Here is a 20,479-nt window from a genome sequence, read left to right as displayed (position 1 = left end):
AAAGCAAACATACAGCATATGACATGCAAACATGTTTTTCTGTCAGACTACACTCATTGAAAAGCACTCAGTTCTCTGTTACTCAGATCACATTTGGTGGAGTTTAGGATCCAAGTACAATACAAATGACAGCAGTTTCTAGCAATCCAGGTTTGCTGTCCTTCAAAAAGAAACAGAGAAAAAAACTTCCACCCATTGAATCAACAACTCCTTTTCATAACTTAAAATTTTTAGAGATGTAAATCAGATCTGACCCTTACTAATCTGGACTCTATTTGTAACAGGTTAAAATTGGCATTATTGTAAATCTGATGGAGAACTTGGGACATGGAAGTATACTTGCTATGGTCAATCCTTATTCTTAAGGTAATGGGCGTAGAAAACAAATATGCTTAACAATACTAATGCAGTCTTTTAAAGTGGTTTTTTTTAATTTAAAAATTTTGTCAAACAAGGTAAGTATTTACAAAACATTGAGCCTTTCAATTCTGTTATCAAAACCTGCTGAACATAGAACACATAAAACTTAAAGTAGAATATTCTACAAATCTAAAATAAGATATCAATAAAATTCATGTGATTGACTTAAAAACGACCCCATTTCCCAAACAAGAAAGATAAAATACGAACCAGCAGAGCTTGAACTGGATATGCAAACTTCCAATAGATTCATTAGAGACAGTCTCTGAGTAGTAATCTAACAGACTAGTAATTGATGCTAGATCAAACCCATTGGTCATCTGTTGAACGTAAACTGTACATACAAAATTTACAAATATTTTCAAAAGCTCATTCTTAGTCTTTGGAAATATGTTATAATTAATTCAATACAGTTGATGCAATCTCTCTGTCTAGGAGCTTTTCTGTATAAGGGTGTAACTTGTCTGTCCAGAAGAGAAAAAGAATTCAAATTCTTCTGCGGGACAAAAAGATCAGAAATTTTTAATAAGGCTGAACCCAAATTTAAAAAGGCCATACATGGAGTGTCCTTTCATATCACAAACAGGAAGAATCCAGAGGACTCAAATCAGGACAGGGAGCAGGACATTGTAAAATCTTCAGAAATCTACGTATTTTGCTTGCAGAGAACCTTTACTCGGTGCTTTCAGAGAAAGGCAATATATACCTCATCTAGTGTAAGAAGACTGGCGTAGGTATAGAGTTAGCTTCATTACACAAAAGAAAATGAAGCAGAGATCTGTATGTGGTTCTCCTTCCTTTTATACAGCATATGAGATTTCAGATCAGATGCTGTTTCACCTTGATCAGCAACAGAAGGGAGCCTTCACATCAAGGCCAGCCGAACACTTCATTTCACTGTGTTACTGGCAAAGCAACATTAACAGGCACTTGGCTAGGCTGTTGTGCTGGTGACCCGTTACTGAGAGGTTGTTGTGGAACAGCAGCTGGTTCCATTTTGCTGATGTGTGTTATGAAGCGTAACCGAAGCTTCAAGGCTGGTCTTAAATTACAAATTATTTTCTCAACCTGATTAAAAAAATGCATAAAGAAATAAAGAAAGAAATGCACTTGGTAAAACAGAAGTATTTTGACTTATGTCACTACTGTACACAAACATCACAGCACAGTGAAAAAAAGAAAATACATAGCAAATAGTAATATTTATGTCAATAATTTATTTACCATGTTAACCTTTGGACCTCTTCTGATAACTAACCTTAAAAAAACACCTCTCTGGTGTTACATTTATATACCAAAGCTTTGCAAAACAATTCACAAAACTGACACTTTGAAAAGCACATACTGTTATAAACTTAAATTGGGTGAATGATTTTTCACTGAGCATGGATGCATTCTTACTTTTGTCATATGTCAAGTTATATTAATGGATCAGATATGAGGTAAAGCTTAAATTATGTAGATTGAAATGAGGAAAAGTTATGAAACATACCATAGCTTTATTTCTAGCAATTGCTTTAATAATAGTACTTAAAGCACCCTCAAGCTACATTTTAAATTTCAGACTACAGAAATTAATCTTGAAATCTGAGATACCTACTAGTCTACTGAATCTGAAGTTTTTAAATGTGTAGAAGTGCACCAACTTCCTAATTTGCATATAATGACTAGTCAACCGTTAAGCATTTTGTTGGACTGCTACCTACGAGAATAGTTTGTACAAAGATTAAACTGCTACGTGGGAGGAAAGATATTAAACTATCAATATCTACTGTTTACTTACTTGGTCTTTCACACTGTCACCTGTAAACATATACTTCATATGATACAAGAAGTCACATATAGGATTCATGTAGTTCAGGTGTGAGCTGTACTGATCTGCATTCAGGAGCATCTCATAAAATGCCACTCCGATCTGTTTGCACAGACACAAAAAGCACCCCAAATGAAAACAGGTTTTAAAATTCTTTAGCGCAGAAATACAGTTAAACAGTGCAACAAATACTGCTTTTTAAGTATCTGTGATTCCTAACTATTTTCTTACAAGGACAAATAGGCAGGTCTAACTCATCCCATTATGCCCAATTAAATGATCCCATTTTCCCAAGTTAACTTCTGGTGAGTGCAATGATGGTATTTTGGTACATGCTACGTAATTAGTGCTTAAATGTCATTGACTGCAATATGGTTTAAAGCAAGTGCCTACCAATTTCACAAAAGTGCATCTTAGTAAATAACTAGAAGAAAGTTTAGCACAAGATTTGAGTCTTTTAGAGAGCAGACATTACAGTTTACTGCATTCAGCTTGTATCTAGACTCCAGCAAGGTCTTCTACAAATGCATACAATGCACTCTCTACGAAGAGCTTACCACTAGAGCATTCAAACATACTTAAGGAAGCGTTGTGTGCAAACATATGTATGCCTATGACCATTTAAAGATGGCACTGTGAAAACCTGAATTTTGTGGCTGGTCACTTAAGTCACAGGATAGCTGCTGTCTACTCTGAAGGTAGCAACTTCTTGTGATTTCCTCACACCAAAATCAATTCCTTGCAAAGAAAAAGGAGTGGTATGGGAATGTTAAGAAGCATGGAAAGATGACAGCTTTTTAACTTTTTTTTGTATTTTGGTTCAATGCAGGCACAGAAAAAAATCATTGCTGACAGAGGAAGGAAGAAACCAGTCAAAGCAATAGTTACTAGCAATTTATAGTACTATAAAGGAATCTATAAAGCCCCAACAGTACTTTCTGTTGCTTACCAATACTTTTATTCAAGCACTGCTTTAAGAAAAAAACCTTTTTGCAGTTCCTTTTATTGTAGCTTTAAGACCAAAAAACCCAGACAAAACCCATAGAAAAAAACCACCACAGAAAACAAGATTTCTAAACAATTAGATACATATTTTCTGTTTCCTACTTCCAAAGTATACTTACAAAGAACTAGAAAAGGCTGTAACTTGGACAAAACTCGAGGAAATATGTAAACAAGTAAACAGAAACACTGCCATAAGATTACTTAACTAGCTGATCAGTTTCATACAGTATCCTGCGTTCATGATATATCCAAAAACACGGGAACAAAGACTTCTCCCACTGTGTATGCATCCCTACACTTTTTTACTTCTTCACAAAACAATGTATTCAAACCAAGTATTTTAGAAAGAACTGGAGGGTGGGGAGAGTTGCAGCACGGGAACTCATGGGGACCCAAGAAAATTAATAGCGAAGTCCCCTGTACAGACATTGGTAACTGGGAATGAAAGAGTAATCAGTAGTGGCAATAGACCTGTATGTTATGTTGGTCAGAATCTGGAGGGAGACAAGTTGCATACTTGACAAGCATGCTTTACGTATATTTACCAACAGCATAGATATTTAAAGACAGAATTCCAAGTTAAGCTCTTTTTTCCAGAAGGGTCTCTGCTACATGCCGTTCTTCAGCTCATCTGCCTACTGGCCATCTCTCTTCTTCTCTCCTAACCTTATCCACATTGATAGGTATGTAAGAAACAGCCTGTGGTCCTCCACCCTCACAATTCACCTCTTGCATACTTCCTTCCTCTGCAGAGAAGCTTTTAAAACAGAAAGTCTGATGCATGCAGTCTGACAGCCAAAGAAAGCATGCACTGCTTGCTATTTTTGAGGCTGTATTTCTTTTTTGGTAAAAAGAGAAATCTATTTTATCCTTGAACCAAGCTGACAAGATAGCAGTTAACTGGGTAGCTGGATACCAACGCAGCAATTCAGATCCTTGAAAATACTGTTTAATTTCTATAGAATTTAATTCTGAATGTTTATCAAAGACCTCTATCAGATTCTGCTTTGTAATATAATTGCAAAGCTAAAATAATATATACTGTATAAAGTATGCCAAGAGCTACACTTTACCTCTATCATGCATCGTGTCCTCTCCTGCTGAAACCGTTGTAGAAAAGGACCAACAAGGTGGTAAACGTAGAGTAACTGGAACTCTGTTTTCACTATGGGTATCAACACTTCTGTGAGGAACCTGCAGTATTTCAGGACACTTAATACTTCAAATGGACTTTTTCCCCTACCCCAAATTCTAGCCAAAACATCACATTCTCTTTCACAGATTTGGGCCTTCATTTTAGAAAATACCATGTAGCTCTGCAAATATCAGTTATTTCAAATATTATTTATTTCAGTGAAGCTTCAGAACATTTCCAGGCAATGATTCTGAGCTCAGTAGAACACTACGCACAGTTAAAAAGCTGTCCTCTGACATTTTAACACTAGCCTTAAATCAAGGTTCAGGATTAATTGAGGAATACATCAAACCACCTTCATTTTTGTTCAGTTATTTTAAAACTTAGTAACTGAAGTCTGTAAGTTCTGTCACTAACACAGCCCTGGCAAAAGTCTAATCTTCTAATGTAGTGGTATTTTTTGCTTGCTTTAATCATTAAGTGGACCACTACCACATCCTTCAGTCAGCAAAGCATCTCAACTTGCAGTACAGGGTACTTGCTAGAATTAAGGATACGTTTACTGATTATAGTTGATGCTTTAGAAATATGCTACAGTCAACCATTTAAGAAAATTTTAAATTAATAAAAGCATAAAAGCTAATAAAGATTAAAAAGGCTCATTAAAGTTAGTCACACTCTAGATAAAAGCCCCAAACTTTACAGGTAACAAGAATTATGTCAGTGGAAGAGCGAGCTGGAAAAGAACTTGTGAATCCATCTGGTGAGTTCTGGAGCTCCCCTGTACATATTTGCTGGTCTAATGCTACAGGTACAGCTTTGTTATCTATAATATGCATGGAATTTAAAAGAAAAAGTAAATCATCAAATACCATTACACCTACTTAGGAATGAGAGAAAGCTGTCCAATGCTAGAATGATGCCAGACAGCATGTGCCAAAGCCAAAGTGTAGCTACAACTCATCTCAGAATAAGACTGGTGACATGCTGTGAAGTCAAACAGCTGGAATGGGTAACCAACCCACTCTGTCTCTGACGTCAAGCTGGGACTGTTGATAACGCTCACAATGCGATCATGAAGAACAATCCAGTATGGCTCCTGGAAAAAACAGAAAGTTGGAAATGCTTCTGAAAAGAACACCACCTAAGACAATGCTTCCTCAACTCTTTTTTTACTATTTTTTTCCAATTTTTTTACTATCTTTTTTCAATACTACTATTTCATTTTTAAAATGTTTTAAACTACATGGTGGCTTATAACCCTGTCTGACAAACATAAAAATTAAGAAGCACAATACAGAAAGCATCCGTGGTAGTGGATGTAGCACACTCAAACGTGTGGCACTATCAAGACATGCTTCACTAATTTAATTATTTAGGTAGCTAACATAAAGGTAGTTAACATAAAGGTCTCCAAAAGAAGCAGAGCAGAGGCAAAAAACCTTAATGAAAGGAGACTGATAATTTTCTGAGTGAAGGCACAAACAGATGTGATGGAAAAAGGTAGATGGAAAATCCAACATGGAAAAAGGAAACAACAAAAAGATACAAAAGCCAAAGAACAGAGATGAAGATGCAAGGAAACAAGAATGATAGTCAGTAGTATTATAAAAATAATAAGGATTAAATCCTTATTGTTTTTTTTTCCATGTTGGGTTTCTTCCAAGAAAAGGAATCATTTTGTTGCAGAAGAGAAGTCACGAAGAAAGGATAACTGTTGCACATAAAAGCAACAGGTAACAGGATCAAAATTACTCAGGCAGTCCTAGTCCGGTACCAAGTGATACACAAACTCTAATACTGCACAGTTTTGCTTTTGAACTCTTAAGCACATCTCACTGATGTGATTTAAGAGATACACGATGTGCAAGTGCAAGCATTAATAGAAAATTAGCTTTGCAACAGAACCCTTACAGATCTTTTTACTTCATAGATCCAGTTCTCAATACTACAAACTTGGCATTTAACTATGTTTTTAAATAGGAGTGATTTACCTCTTTTGATTCTAGCCTCAAAACGTAACAGAAAATCTGGTCAGTTTTTCTATGCTGGAGGGGTAGAAGTTTCTCAGACATGCAAGCAGCCTTCTGATATATAGCTCTATGCAGATTCTACAGACGTTGGCTATAAGTTCTTACAATATACTGTATAAAGATGATAGACCTTATATGGAAGAGGAGATATTTTTTTTTAGTGTTAAAATACAACATATTGACTCACTGGTAGGGCTGTGATAATTAGTCCAATTGCATTCATCCAAGCTGTGATATTCTCTCTTGGCACCAGGGGCTGACTAGAGACAGAGAAAAAAAAAAGAAATGCTCTGAAATTCACAATTGCACTTTGTGCTTCTGGTGCACCTAAAGACCCAATGCAAAGAATACTTCTCAAGTTGAGATAACCATAAAACCACATACAGGTACTTAGGAGAGCAAACAGACAGTATAAATGCCACTCTGATGTTGCTTTCAAAACTTTGTTCAGGCATGATTTTCTGTTAGTAGCATGTTTTCTTCAAAAGCTGTTATCACATTGTTCTTCCTGCCAAACAGGCTTCAGTGCCTGAGGGTGGCTTGTCCCTTTATTGACTTCCTCCCTCCATGTGCTCCAAATAGAGCTAGCAATAATACATTACTAAGCCAAATGAAGCCAAAATCAAATTTCAGTTTGTCATTGCTCAAAGATGGCATTTGATCACTGCAAGAATATTAGGTTCTTTCACTTCAGTTCTTTTCACAGTGGCTGAGCAAGAAACAGGTCAAATAAATGCATCCTGACAAAAGGCTAGCCTTGGCACACCACTCTGTTTCAAAGTACCTCTCATTTTACATTAGCATCAGGAGGATTCAGAGTCCTGCCAATGCTTCCTGCCCCTTCCTTTGCATTCAAAGATGCTGTGATATTAACTGATGAAATGTCCTCCTCCCAGCACAGCTGAAAGGACAACAGACTATTTCCAGCCTCTCTGCCACTGAACCCACTGGGTAAGTTCTTAGTGTATGTGAGGTCTTCCCTCTATCTTCTAAGGTGATCAAGCCAAATCAACTGCTCCTGAAGCACACAATCCACTACAGCACTGAAATCCAACACAATTTTTCTGCTTGATCCCTATAGCCTTGTTTGTCCTTAAAAACCACTTTTCTCTATAAACTTAAAAGTATTTATACTTAATTAAAACCTTAAAAAAACCCTAAGAAAATGAGTATCACAGAGTACCTTAGCAATCTCTAATTATGTATCATATATTGTAGAAAACAATTTCAGAGAGCCACATACCTCTTCAGCACAACATTCAGTAGTGCATTGCCTACATCCTTCCCTGGAACAGCCAGTGCCATAAGCTCAACACACGTAACATGGAGAGCATGGGCAGCTGGGTTAGGAAACTCGTTGAACCTCCAGTCACAATTTGGAAACGGACCGGGTGATTTGCCTGCCATAGGTGACTGATTAAGGAAAAAAAAAGCTGCCCCAACATAGACTAGTGTAAGCAGCACACTGCTTAAAAATATATGTATATATATCACTCATACTAAGTAAAATTGAAAGGTAAGTTACCAAGAGCAAATAAAACAACCGCATTTCATACAACTAGAGACATATGGACAAAAGTATGAATACAAGGCAACGTATATATAAAATACAAGACACTGAATCACTGAAGGATTGCATGCATACATAGCTATAAATATACTACACACACAAGGTCATGCAGAGGATAAATTTCACCAGTTAAGAGGTGGAACAAAACACCACCAACCACCTCACTCACCATCTGCTTCCAAGACAAGAAAATAAAGATAACAAGAATTTTCTATTTTGCATAATCTGAAACGATTAATTTGCTTTAGTATAAGGTCATCTAGCAGACTTCGAGGGTGACAGTTCAAGCAAAATGAGCACCTGCTTTGTCTCTGAAAATATTCCACTTTGCCAACCAAGACTAATTCATGTGAGCTACAGATAGAAGTGATCTCAAAACACAGTTAACATTTGCATAAGCAACCCTGCAACCCCACAAAAGCAGGGATTTATATAATTTTAGCTTTCTTTAGAGAGACCTAAAAAACTTCTTTGAAGTTACAAATAAAAGAAAGGCAAATTCAGGAAGTGGAGTGAAGAAAGACATATCGAGAAAGTTGGTCAACTCCCATAACACTGACCCAGAAAGAAGACAACATCCAGGGAGATTCCACTAGTGCTGTTCTCTAGAATATAGCTGCATGGGTTCACCAGCTATTTACACAGGAAATGACATCAGCTGTAGTCATAACTGTAAAAACTAAAAGGAAGGCAGCAATTAAGAAAATGTAAGTTTGTGTCAGAAATATAACTTCTAGTTTCTCCCTTCTAAAAACTAGAATCTCAGCAGCTGCTAACAGCACATATACCGACCTTCAACTAGACACAGCTAGTTATATACCATCTTAAACGTGGCACTGCTTACAATATTTTTTTTCTTAGTAATATTGATAATGGCATTAGAAAAAAGTAACCTAATTTTCTACATGTTTGTAATACTCATACTTTGTATCAAGCTGATTTTATGTGGCAATCAGAATTCAATTCAGAATGCATAAACATCAGTATTTGTACTTGTAAGTGATGCATTAAAAGTGAAATATTTATATAGCTGTACTGTACTTTGCTTTTGCAATATCTTTTAAGATGTTTTTACTAGGGCTGCACAGTCCTTGTGTAGAAAATAAAGTACACTGAAGTCATCTAATATGAACTTAGACTGATATATGCTGCTAAAGACGGACTCCAAGCTTTATTTCACATCTGAACAGACAGAAATTGAGAGCTTTGTATTTTGATGAAATGAAGCTATATGACATTGGCACAGCTTAACGTGAACTTGAAGAAGGATATTGTCTACTAGTCTTCCAATGAGCTTGCAATAGTAAGTGTCATCAGGAATCCATGGATTGTCTTCTCGGGCATTCATAGCACATTTGAGGTAAGTATCACTTAGACACCAGCCTAATGGGCGATTATCTTTGAGAGAGCCAATTATGGCATGAACAAGTTTTCTCTTGAGGTTTGTGCGCTCTCTGAGATGCCTCTCATAATAGTGAAGAGTGTTGTACAGGTAAGTCACTGGACGGTCTGCCAAGAAAAGGAAAACAACAAAAAACAGAAATAACTTCTAGCAGCACTGTTTATGGTGGCAATTAAAATAAGAGCTCTACAGGATTACACTGCATGTATTTAAAAACTGCACATGGAGTTGATTCATGTTCATTATTTCACTATACAACACTAATTTTCCTTCATCTTGTACATACACTTTAATGTGTATGCAGAAGGGTAGAAGTCAAGCAAAGAAAGTATTACTAACAGATCATATCCTAATGATAATACTAATATATCTGTAAATTAAACAGTCTAAATCTTCTCTTCATATAAAAGTTAGTAAATAGGAAGAATCCAGGAATGAATTCACAATAAGGAAAGAACATTGTAAATTGTCTGGGCGTAACAAAGCAATGACATCTATACGAAAACTTATTATAATAAGTGCAGTTACAGAAGTGTTAAAAAAATCAGGTTATTTGAATCTTAAACAAGAATAGATGAAGGAACAGCTTTTTAGCTGTTTCAGTCTTGGTATCAGAAAGATTGTTAGGACACAGGTCCACATACTTACTACTAGAAGGAAATGAAAGGGAAATTTGTGAAGGAAGCATGAATTAGTAAAAGCTACCTGAATAAAAGCAAATTCACTGTTGGTAGGCTGAAATTCACTATTGTGAAGCTAATGTACTTCTCTATATGCAGGGCTTAGAAAATAGGAAAGGATTAAAAACTGCTGAGCTAGTAGATGATTATCATGAAGAAGAGAATGATCACAACAGGAATAAAAGTATACATTCACAAATAACTTACCATGGAATTTGTATAAACCTCCCAGATGATCCAATAAAGTTTCTAGTGATTTGGACACTGGAAGCAATTCCAGGAATCTATGGATTACAATGTCAAACACTGGCAAAAAGCGCAGGCATACATTTCCAAAATAAATTGGTAGGTATTGGGGCTGGATCTGAACTGGGGGGTTGACTTGCTCTGCCAAGCCTTCAAAATACAGCTTTTCAGGATATTTCTGGAGGGAAAGAAATCCAAGAAAATCAAAAGCTCTCTCCTTAAAAGCAGTGCATTAAACATTCAGCATCTACATTACTTTAAAAAGACACTTCATAACCCTCATTATCATATATGAATGCAGTGAGACCAGTTCACTGTAAAGTTTACTGAAGAAAATTCAACTCTAAGTGAAATTATTTAGTTATTAGACTAGTAGATAACTTTTTCAGAAAAAAAGAAAAACAAAGTTTCACCACCACTCAAAGCAGGTGTAAGAGAACATTAAGCATCCCAAAGCAAAGCTGAAAGCAGCCAGTGCTTAAGTGTCCTTGTCAACAACTTTAAGAGAAAACTTAGGGGAAATCAGCACTACTGAAAGTTCATCATTCATCATATACTGAATCAGAACACTGAGAAATAATATGCATGTAATAACTCCCTGGGAATGAATTGCAGTGCACGCAAATGCCAGATGATTACAGCTGAAGGCTGAACTTACAATGTTTTACCTGTGACTGAAATTTCTATATGCCACAGTGTCTCTAGTAACTGTGCAGCCATGCCAGAGCACTTCCCAGCCTAATATAATCTGCCTCCCTGCTACCCTTACACTTCGAGACACTGTACAGCTACAGCAGAGGGCTAATACAGACCGAAGAGCTTCTGGATCAGAACTAGATCGTATGTGTTCAGCTACATGAGAGTTTGCTTCTACCTGTTTCATCTCAGTGATTATTTATCTTTTGACAGAACACTCCATTGGTAGGTACATCCTTTTCCAGGCAGCAGAAGCCACCATGTTTACAGCAGCATTAAAATCTCAGCACTTCACTTCCCTAACGTAACAGAATATCATGTTCTTGCCACACAGGACATGGAAGAAGCTTTAATAATTACAAGAAAATGTCAGTTTAACTATTGTTATAGCCATAAAACAACAGAAGGAAATACCCACTCCCTGATGCACAAAAACTGTTCTAAATGAATTTCAGCAAACCTAAGAAATTTCAGAAAGATGAGATTTAGATGAGGAAGAATGAATCTCCAGACAACTTTTCAGCTGCTTCTGTCTTCGAATATCACTGCATTATAATTTTAACATTATTACATAATCAGTGATTATTTTTTTAATAGATATCAGCCCAAGTAAATTACAACTTACTAAGTAACTTCAAAAATTGACAGAGCTGTCTTGTCATTTACAAGATAAAAGACTCTGTGGCTGATCAACACCACAGAAAGTATTAGAGTAAAGGAATTTTCTTAGCTTTGTTACCTTGTGATAACTCATATGCTTCGTATGCCAGTCATTCTGCAGCCAGTGCTCCGGAGAATTCTCCTTCACAAAATCACTCACTCTGTTTCGAAAATCGTTAGGCTTCAGTAACAGTAATTGAATTATGAAGTAACAGACTTGAGCTTCATTTCCTTCATGACTACGCATAGCCTTAAACAAAATGGATCAGAAAACATGGAATTACAGTTGATGCTGCTGTCAACTTTATAACCTTTTTGGCTAGCAAACTTGGCTGCGCATCTGGTACAGCCACACGCAAATTCACACTGAACATTCAGTCTTTCAACTCTATGTTTCAAGTGAAGTCACAGAACAGAGGCAGGTTCAATCATCTATGAAAAGTATCCATAATCATATTTTTTTACTCCGTAGGCAGAAAGTCTTACAAACTCCCCAGCGATAGCACATTCTTCAAGAATTCAGGCTTTTAGCTGTCAGATCTTTTACTGAAAATAACTGATTAATGATAATTAAGTTAAGGTTGCTTCAAAATTCTGGCCATCTGACATGTTTAGACTTCAGTTTGAAAACCAAACTAAAATTCAACCAACGAGCCATATATTTTAAAATCTCATTTTAATGTATGTAAAGTATAATTACTGAAGGAAACCTTAATTCTCTCTAGGTAAACTCTGCTTTATATCGTAGGATAACCTGGAAAGACAAAGAATACCATTTCTCTTATTTTTCTGATGCAACAGGCTGAATTCTAAGCAAAGGATGCATACTCTAATGGATACAAGATTTTCCATTTGCTTCTGAATCATGGTCAGAAATTGTAAAATCACAGAATTGTTTCGGTTGGAAAAGACCTTTAAGATCACAGAGTCCATCTGTTAACACAGCACTGCCAAGTTCACCACTAAACCTTGGCCCTAAGTGCCACATCTACACCTCCAGGGATGGTGATTCCACCACCTCCCTGGACGGCCTGTTCCAGTGCTTGACCACCTTTTCCGTGAAGAAATGTTCCTAATATCCAATCTAAACCTCCTGGTGCAACTAGAGGCCGTTTCCTCTTGTCCTGGCGCTAGTTATCTGGGAGAAGAGACCCACCCCCACCTGCCTACAACCTCCTTACAGGCAGCTGTAGAGAGCAATAAGGTCCCCCCTGAGCCTCCTCCTCTCCAGGCTGAAGAACCCCAGCGCCCTCAGCCGCTCCTCAGAAGACTTGTGCTCTAGACCCTTCATCAGCTTCATTGCCCTTCTCTGGACACGCTCCAGCACCTCAGTGTCTGTCTTGCAGTGAGGGGCCCAAAACTGAACACAGGATTTGAGGTGCGGCCTCACCAGTGCCGAGTACAGGGGGACAAACATTTCCCTAGTCCTGCTGGTCACAGGATTTCTGATACAGGCCAGGATGCTGTTGGCCTTCTTGGCCACCTGGGCACACTGCTGGCTCATTTTCAGCCAGCTGTTGACCAACAGCCCCAGGTCCTTTTCTGCTGGGCAGCTTTCCAGCCACTAGCATTGCTTGGGATTGTTGTGACCCAAGTGCAGGACCCTTCACTCAGCCTTGTTGAACCTCATTACAACTGGCCTTGGCCCATCAGTCCAGATCCCTCTCTAGAGCCTAAATAATTGCACAGCTCTGAGGTCAGAGACCCAAAGCACTAATAACAACATTTAATGACACCAATTAAATGGCTGTCATTAAATAACCAAAAAGCTTCCGCTGAAGGACTGAGAGAACTGTAAGTCTTCAAGTTTTATGTTGCTTACAGAAAACTATTATTTTACTTCATTATTCAGTGAGTAAAGAGTCACTATTTAAAACTAACGCATTTTTAAAAAAGATTGCTCCTACAAAGGTGACTCAGCAGACTCTGTGTGAAAAACTGGCATCTTATCTTCTAAGGCAATACTTACCAAACACAGTATCAACCTATCCAGTGTTACAATGTTGTATTTCCACACCATGTCATTGAGAATCTCAATACATTTATTGAGCTGCTGGCCTCCTGCAGAGGTAGAGAATTCATACACCAAGAAATCTGCAAATGTCCTGACATGCGCCACCAGAGCTCTGGCCCCAATTCTTTCTAACACTCTAACAAGGAAGAAAAAAAAAAGCAACAAGCAATTGTTACTGTTCTTACTACATTTTTAGCTGGTCTATTTTTAGTTAGTGGGTTTTAATACAATTGTCTTTTTTTTAAAAAAAGAAAAAAACAAACTAAAAAAACCCCCGACAACCCCCCTCCCTTTATTAAATGACCTGAAGAAAATTCCAAAGCAAAGCAAAAAGTCCTTAGAGCAACAGAATTCCAGTCTGGTTACTAATCAAAAGAAATGCTTCAAGCACACCAATTCTTATGTATCATATTCTGCCCAGAACCCATGCTTTAGTTATGCGTTTTTAATTATACACCTCTTAGGACAATCTTCTGCAACTCAACTTTCCATAGCATTAAAATAATGGTATTTCCTTATTGCACAGAGAAGTAACACGTTATCATAAATATTGTTTTAAAGACCTAAGAAGGACTGAAAACAAAGCATCTAACACGGCTGGAGGTGATGCTGTTACTACTGAGAACAAGTAAAAATACTGTAGGACTACTAATTCTGTATTAAGTTTTCATCTTAATCCAACATTTGTTTTAAAAAACCAATTATTTGGCCTTTATTCATCTACAAGGTGAAATAAATAAACACTTTATATTTTCTGTTTACTATTTCACATTGCCTGAAACACTGCCATTACAAGTAACATGCTTAAATCACCTCATATCCTTGTCTTTTACCAGGAAGAATATACACTGCAGATCACTGTGTGGTGCAACCAGTCTTCAACACTGCACAGTTATGATGATATGCTTGCTAATACCTAGCTCCACTCCTTTTTCCCATGTTTTGCATTAATAAAAAAATGTACAAATCAAGCTGTTAATGCACAAAGCGTATGTCTCAGAACACGGCATGTTGCTGTAGTAACTTTGAAACAGCACATCTTTTAAGCTCACCTGTAGCCAATTTGATTAATGTGATCAGTGTCTAACAACATCTTCCACAGAAGACAAAGGAAAAGTGGGGGTGAACCTTGCATAGAAAAGTGTGTGATTATATCATTCTCATTGGTCATAGACTTCCACTTTCGGTATTCTTCTTCCACATTCTTCTTCAAGTTAAAACGGCTTTCCTGAGGTACATTATTCTGCTTGAAGAATACCTGAAATAAAGTAGGCTTTTCTGTGACTGAGTGCCTAGAAAAAAACATTTGAACAAGCAAACTTTTGCCTTATGAGTTCCTACTTCCCTGTTACAATACAACCTACTAGACAGTGCTGTTGCTTCACCATGACACCACAGTGATTTGTCACTAACAAAGCTACATGACAAACTGCCACAAGAAAAAAGGCTCCTCTGACTTTTGTAGTTTTTTTAAAAGATCCGATTTACCTTCCACCAGAATTATCAGTTGGCCAAACCTGGCCTTAGAATACTCAAAGTTAATACATTTCTGAAGAAATAGCAATGTTACAATCATGCTGCATTTTTTTAGGGACTTGAGATTAATGTAGTCTGGACAGGACAAGAATCTCATCAACTACCAAAAGGCAAAGGATCTCATTAAGAGAATATATTCTTTGTACTTCCAATTATAAAATCATCAGTTTGAAACTATTACCTGCAGAGGAGCTGGAAAACAGCTTAGTGTATGTGATGCCCAGTTATGGGGAGTAAAACTCATGATAGTCTGCAATATATCCTTGCACCAAGTTCCCTGAATTGAATCAGAGCCTGTAAAAAAGTCTAGAAAATGGATTAACGATATTACAATTTCACATTTAAAAAACATTTCTTATTGGTATTCCTTTTTATGCTATTAACAATAAAAAAATATTTTTAGGTTCTGAGCTAGAAATAAAGCAATCGTGATTTAAAATTTTATATTTAATTTCCTATCATGACAGTAAGACAAGCTTTTGCTGATTAACTGATCAGACTTTAAAAAAAAATCCTCAGGAAGATAATGATGATGAAATTGCCAGATGCCATTTTATATTGCTTTAAAAAGTCTGCTCAGCAGTACCTTTCCCAATTAAGCTGTGGAAATAAAACAGAAGCCTCATCCCCCTAACCACAGTGTCGACAATGTTAAAGGTTGAGCAAAGGTTAACAAAAAATCTAAAACAAAGAAGCCCTTTCCCTTTCAAACCACCTCCACCAGTTTTCAGTTGTTTTAACCCTCCAGCAAGGCTCCAGACTAGAACCATAAAAAAGGAGAGACAACATCACCCTCAAAGCTAATAAAAACCTGACCCATGTCATTGCACATTGTTAAAACATTTGAACACCCACCAAAAGCTTCCCCCTCTCCCTTCCCCAAGAAAGCAATCCAACAATCACACAAATTTTTCTTAAAGGTATTCTCTATAGGGGGTGGATTCCACATGAGCAACATACTTGCTGTGAACATTCCTTTTTTTTTTTTAAGGCTTTTTTTTTAATGGCATGTATCAGTAATCAATCCAAACATTTAAATTTAAAATAATGAAACAAACTACAACAGTAATAAAAAAAAAACTAGTCACACTGTATCTTTGTGTAAAAATAAATTTCTAAACAACGTCTGATTTCACTATTGCTATAATAATAGCTTTTTGCCTAAAAATAAGTAATTGGAAATTAAATTTACACTTTTTTCAAAACCAGAAGAATATGGCATGTGGTTTATGACTTGGTCATTTCCATGATATTCTCTTAAACAGTATTTTAGAGAAATGGCTTGACCACAGATTTCACTTAGACATTATCTCACAGTACTGCTATTACCTGTCACATGTGTTGCCCTTGCTAGAGTTAAGATCAAAGCCCTGTTGAGTTCCTCTGATTCTGCTGAAAGAACTGTTTTGGGATCACTGAGGAATCGTGTAAACTGTGGTTGGACTTCTGAGCTGCCCAACGCTGTGATTAGCCTTAGAGCAGTACTCTCAACACTGAAAGAAGGAAACAGTCCAGTTAGCAAATAATGCTCATATTGCTGCTTCTAAGATTAAAAAAAATACCTATTTTTCCTTTATCTTCTGCTTTAAATAATACAAAAATATTTTTTTTTGAAAGCGATGCTCTTAACTGTTTTGAAAAGTTTACTTTTTCCACTGTTAAATAGTTGATAACAAATTTATTAAAAGTACTTTATTTTCAAATAAACCTCTCAAAAGTTGATTTAGTGAAAATTCCAGGTGCAGGGCCCCTGAAAAAGGGCCTTGAGTCTCTCCAATTTAGAGCCCCCACCTTTTTGCTATCTTTTGAACATCGTCATCTAAACAAGGATACACAGGTATGTATGCAACAGATTAAAAAGGCACAAATAATGCATGGGAAGTGTCAAAGCTAACTATCACCTTGAAGCAGACAGCGCTAAATTGTCCTCATTAAAGAAGTGAGGAAGTACTGCTTTTGATTAAAAGCAGTTTATTTTCTAGTGCTCTAGTTGGAAGTGCTTTTTACACCAGGTAGTTTGAAGTAATTTCAAAGACTTTCATAATATTGTGGTTTTGAAATGCCAGAGCCATAGGTTAAATTTACTCCAATCTAGCTGCTTGCAGTGCTTACCAAAAGTCACTGCTTAACATCCATATTTCACAGACTAAGATGACAGAAAAAGACTTAGGTGAACAAAAAGAGCAAGACCTTGAATTTAAGGAGAAACTTGTCTTTACTTGTTCTCTCTATTCTTGATAAAGGATAACCAGCTGAGCAATTTGAATTTGGACTAAAAAATTACTATGTAATTAAGACTTTCTTGACATGAACTGATAATAATGAGGTTGCTCTATCTCCAACACATACCCTCACAAGAAGTATTCTGCTCTTGTGAGTGACTGGATGCACTTATCCTCAACTTTTCTACAACCAGCCACAGATTCTACATACAAACTGAATCTCATACCCTTCAACTTTGTTAACAGTAAGCTAAAGTCAAAGCTCTTCCCTACAATTTTCTGCATATCAACTCTAGATCTTCTTTAATCAGCTTTTCTGTCTTTCTTGTATCCAAATTAGTCATGGTTTTATGCATGGTTTATACTGATCTAAGACCATACGATGGAAGCAGAAATACTTTTTTCTCCATTCAGGTACACGTATAGCCACCATAGGTTTGCTCCAACTCCTTTAAAGCTACAGGATAAATCAGATTATTTCTCTGATCTTACTGAAATTTAACTTCACTAAAGAATTAAGTGGAACCCGCTTAACTCTTGAAATTGAATTAAACATCCTCTACAGGAGTAATTAAGTGCAGTCTGACTGGCAGACAAGCCAATCACTGTGACTACAAGTAGCAGACATTCCCTTTATCTCCAGTGCAAGAAGCTCAAGAATTTTCCGACACTTCCTGACATGACTGTTCTGGTGTGCATTCCTGTGTTTTGACCCATGACACTGCTGCCATGTCTGTGGAAGAGGCTGCCTCATGCAACTCTGCGGAGTACTACCACTACTATCTGAAATGTGACCTGCTGAGATACAATTTAGCCAAAAAACAATTGAGCCACATAACCGAGAAGTACTTAGGTCCCAATTAAACGTAGTTCTCACACAGCTTTCCACATATGAGGAAGAAGGAATCTGATACTACAGTTAAATATAGTAATCATCACTCACCACAGATGAAGCTGGTTCTGATTAGTTTGTGGCACAGCAGCCAAGGAATGAAGATGGCTGAGCAGCTGAACTCTGTAATGAGGCTGGATGTGGTGCATCCGATAGCTAAACATTTCCAGCAGAGTATGCAAAATACCCCATGCATGAGACTTGAACACTGTTGGCAGGAGCTGACCTTATGAAAATGAGTTTGTAAAGTAAGTTTTCCAAGTGATTACACTTTAAAATACAAAGTTTTTTAAATAAAGTTTTGTACAGAATACACTGTGGATAGACAGTTATATTAGGCTGCAACATAGATATCTGATTTGAAAACTGTGTTAACTCCAAAAAGGGTGTGTGCAAGTGCTGTCTGAAGATGCTGTGAACATGTAGAGCTCAGTAACTTCTTACATGAACATATACAGCAGCCACGCAAATTATTTTAACAAGTGCAATTAAGTATCATTTGCATCTCATTAAGTAACTTCGCTTATGATTTTCCTTTAAAAGCACATTTTTGCGCAACACAGCATAACTAGGAAGGTCCTGACAATAGAAGTGAAGGCATAAAGGGAGAGCAGCACACTCATCTGAAAATTATTGTAGCATTATGATAATGATTACAATGTCTTTTATATTAAAATAATTTATACATGTATTCAACATGTTGCATCATTAGATCTTAATTTTTACTACGGACTCTAGTTGCTACTGAAAGAAAATGCTACTGAACAAAAGGAAGTGGGAAAAAAAGAGAAGAAAAAACCAAGGTTTTCTTCCTTACTGATAAAGCCTTTGATGCCCAAGGACTCTATTTCCATATAAACCAAGAGGCGACTATAGGTTTCCACAAGAGCAGGAGCCAAGGCCACACTAGATTTTGCATGTGCCAACTTGATTACCCTTGTAGCTATGCTATGAATCAGGCTGAGGAGAAAAAGTATTTTTCAATTAAAAACAATAACTTGAAAGGTAAGAAATTTATTAAGTACAATAGATCTATACATGACATGTCCAGAGACAGAAAAGGTTTCCTGATGATAATTATCTACACACAGATTCACAGGTTAAATAAAAAAGCTAGCTGCATACTGTACCTCATTTTGGCATGAACAGTGAGTGAGTCCAATAGGTTCATTGGCAAGGGGGTAATAGACCCTGATGCCATACAATTAGTCCCTGGAAGAGGTATTCTCATGTTGCCATTTCCATAAATAGTCTCTACGAGTACACCCATTGGCAAAGTGAAACACTCTGAATTGGTTGAGTAAGCATTGCACAACAAGGCAATCTTGTAGTCATTCATCTGTAAGCTTTTATTTCTTAAACTCTGTTGCAAAAACCTGAGTGACAAAGAGATTAAACATTAGGTAGAAAGAAACAAGAAAAAAAAACACACACGCATTCCAGGAGTACAGCCACAGTAACCCCACTCAAAAATCCATTGTAATATAGTAGAAAACCCCAAATATTTATTAATTGCACCACATCAAAATGACTACATCCTATGCCACAGTTTCACTATGTTACAATTTTCCTATATCAGAGAAACACCTCAGCAGAAAAATGTACTTTAAAAATCACATTTCCAGACAAAATTTTACCCAATGTGCTGCTTACCCACATTTCCATACAGCAGCATCATAAAACAAAACTGTCAAATTACTTTCAGGTGCTCCCTCAGTAAAAAAGATTTATTAGTCTGAGATGTAATATATTACTTCCATTATCTGTACGATAACAGCATTTCACTTTTTATGAAATATTTTGACTTTGAGCTTTCTTTTTGAATTACTTTATTCCTTTGATAACCCTTAGACAGTTTGTGATCACACAATACATTCTGAATACAGACAGACTTGGAGCTTTCTATTCCATTATGTCTTGAGACAAATAAAACCACAATGAAACCCCCAAAACTCACTCATGATGAAGTTTAAGAGAATGAGGAATGGGAATCTGTAACTTGGAGTTGTCACTATGGGCCTTCCGATTCAGATGAATCCAAATACAGGTCATTGCAAAAGCATGAGTTGACTGGGGTTTGTTAATATCAGGTACAGGAATACACTAAAGAAAGAACACATGAATGTGACATATTGCATATATTAATGAACAAAAC

General features: G+C 36.7%; 1 protein-coding gene across 3 annotated transcripts in view; it reads right to left on the bottom strand.

Moving 5' to 3' along the window:
• Positions 1-405: 405 nt before the first annotated feature.
• Positions 406-20,479, bottom strand: part of MED23 (mediator complex subunit 23) — a 40,461-nt gene continuing 20,387 nt past the window's right edge. For all 3 annotated transcript variants that reach the window (XM_080390377.1, XM_080390378.1, XM_080390379.1), the window contains 17 exons: positions 20,282-20,427; positions 19,455-19,700; positions 19,142-19,284; positions 18,376-18,550; positions 16,540-16,703; positions 15,392-15,516; positions 14,727-14,932; positions 13,630-13,810; positions 11,740-11,910; positions 10,266-10,482; positions 9,249-9,485; positions 7,650-7,815; positions 6,594-6,666; positions 5,258-5,472; positions 4,312-4,432; positions 2,204-2,335; positions 406-1,488 (listed from right to left, as the gene is read on the bottom strand). In XM_080390377.1, the coding sequence (XP_080246503.1) occupies positions 1,315-1,488; positions 2,204-2,335; positions 4,312-4,432; positions 5,258-5,472; positions 6,594-6,666; positions 7,650-7,815; positions 9,249-9,485; positions 10,266-10,482; positions 11,740-11,910; positions 13,630-13,810; positions 14,727-14,932; positions 15,392-15,516; positions 16,540-16,703; positions 18,376-18,550; positions 19,142-19,284; positions 19,455-19,700; positions 20,282-20,427 (2,892 nt within the window). In that variant the 3' untranslated portion in view covers positions 406-1,314. The remainder of the gene's footprint in view (positions 1,489-2,203; positions 2,336-4,311; positions 4,433-5,257; positions 5,473-6,593; positions 6,667-7,649; positions 7,816-9,248; positions 9,486-10,265; positions 10,483-11,739; positions 11,911-13,629; positions 13,811-14,726; positions 14,933-15,391; positions 15,517-16,539; positions 16,704-18,375; positions 18,551-19,141; positions 19,285-19,454; positions 19,701-20,281; positions 20,428-20,479) is intronic.

The sequence above is a fragment of the Falco punctatus genome (assembly GCF_963210335.1).
Source record: "Falco punctatus genome assembly, chromosome: 5".
NCBI classification, from domain to species: Eukaryota; Metazoa; Chordata; class Aves; order Falconiformes; family Falconidae; genus Falco; species Falco punctatus.
Note: the sequence above shows the minus strand (reverse complement) of the source record. Positions and strands in the feature narration are given on the sequence as shown.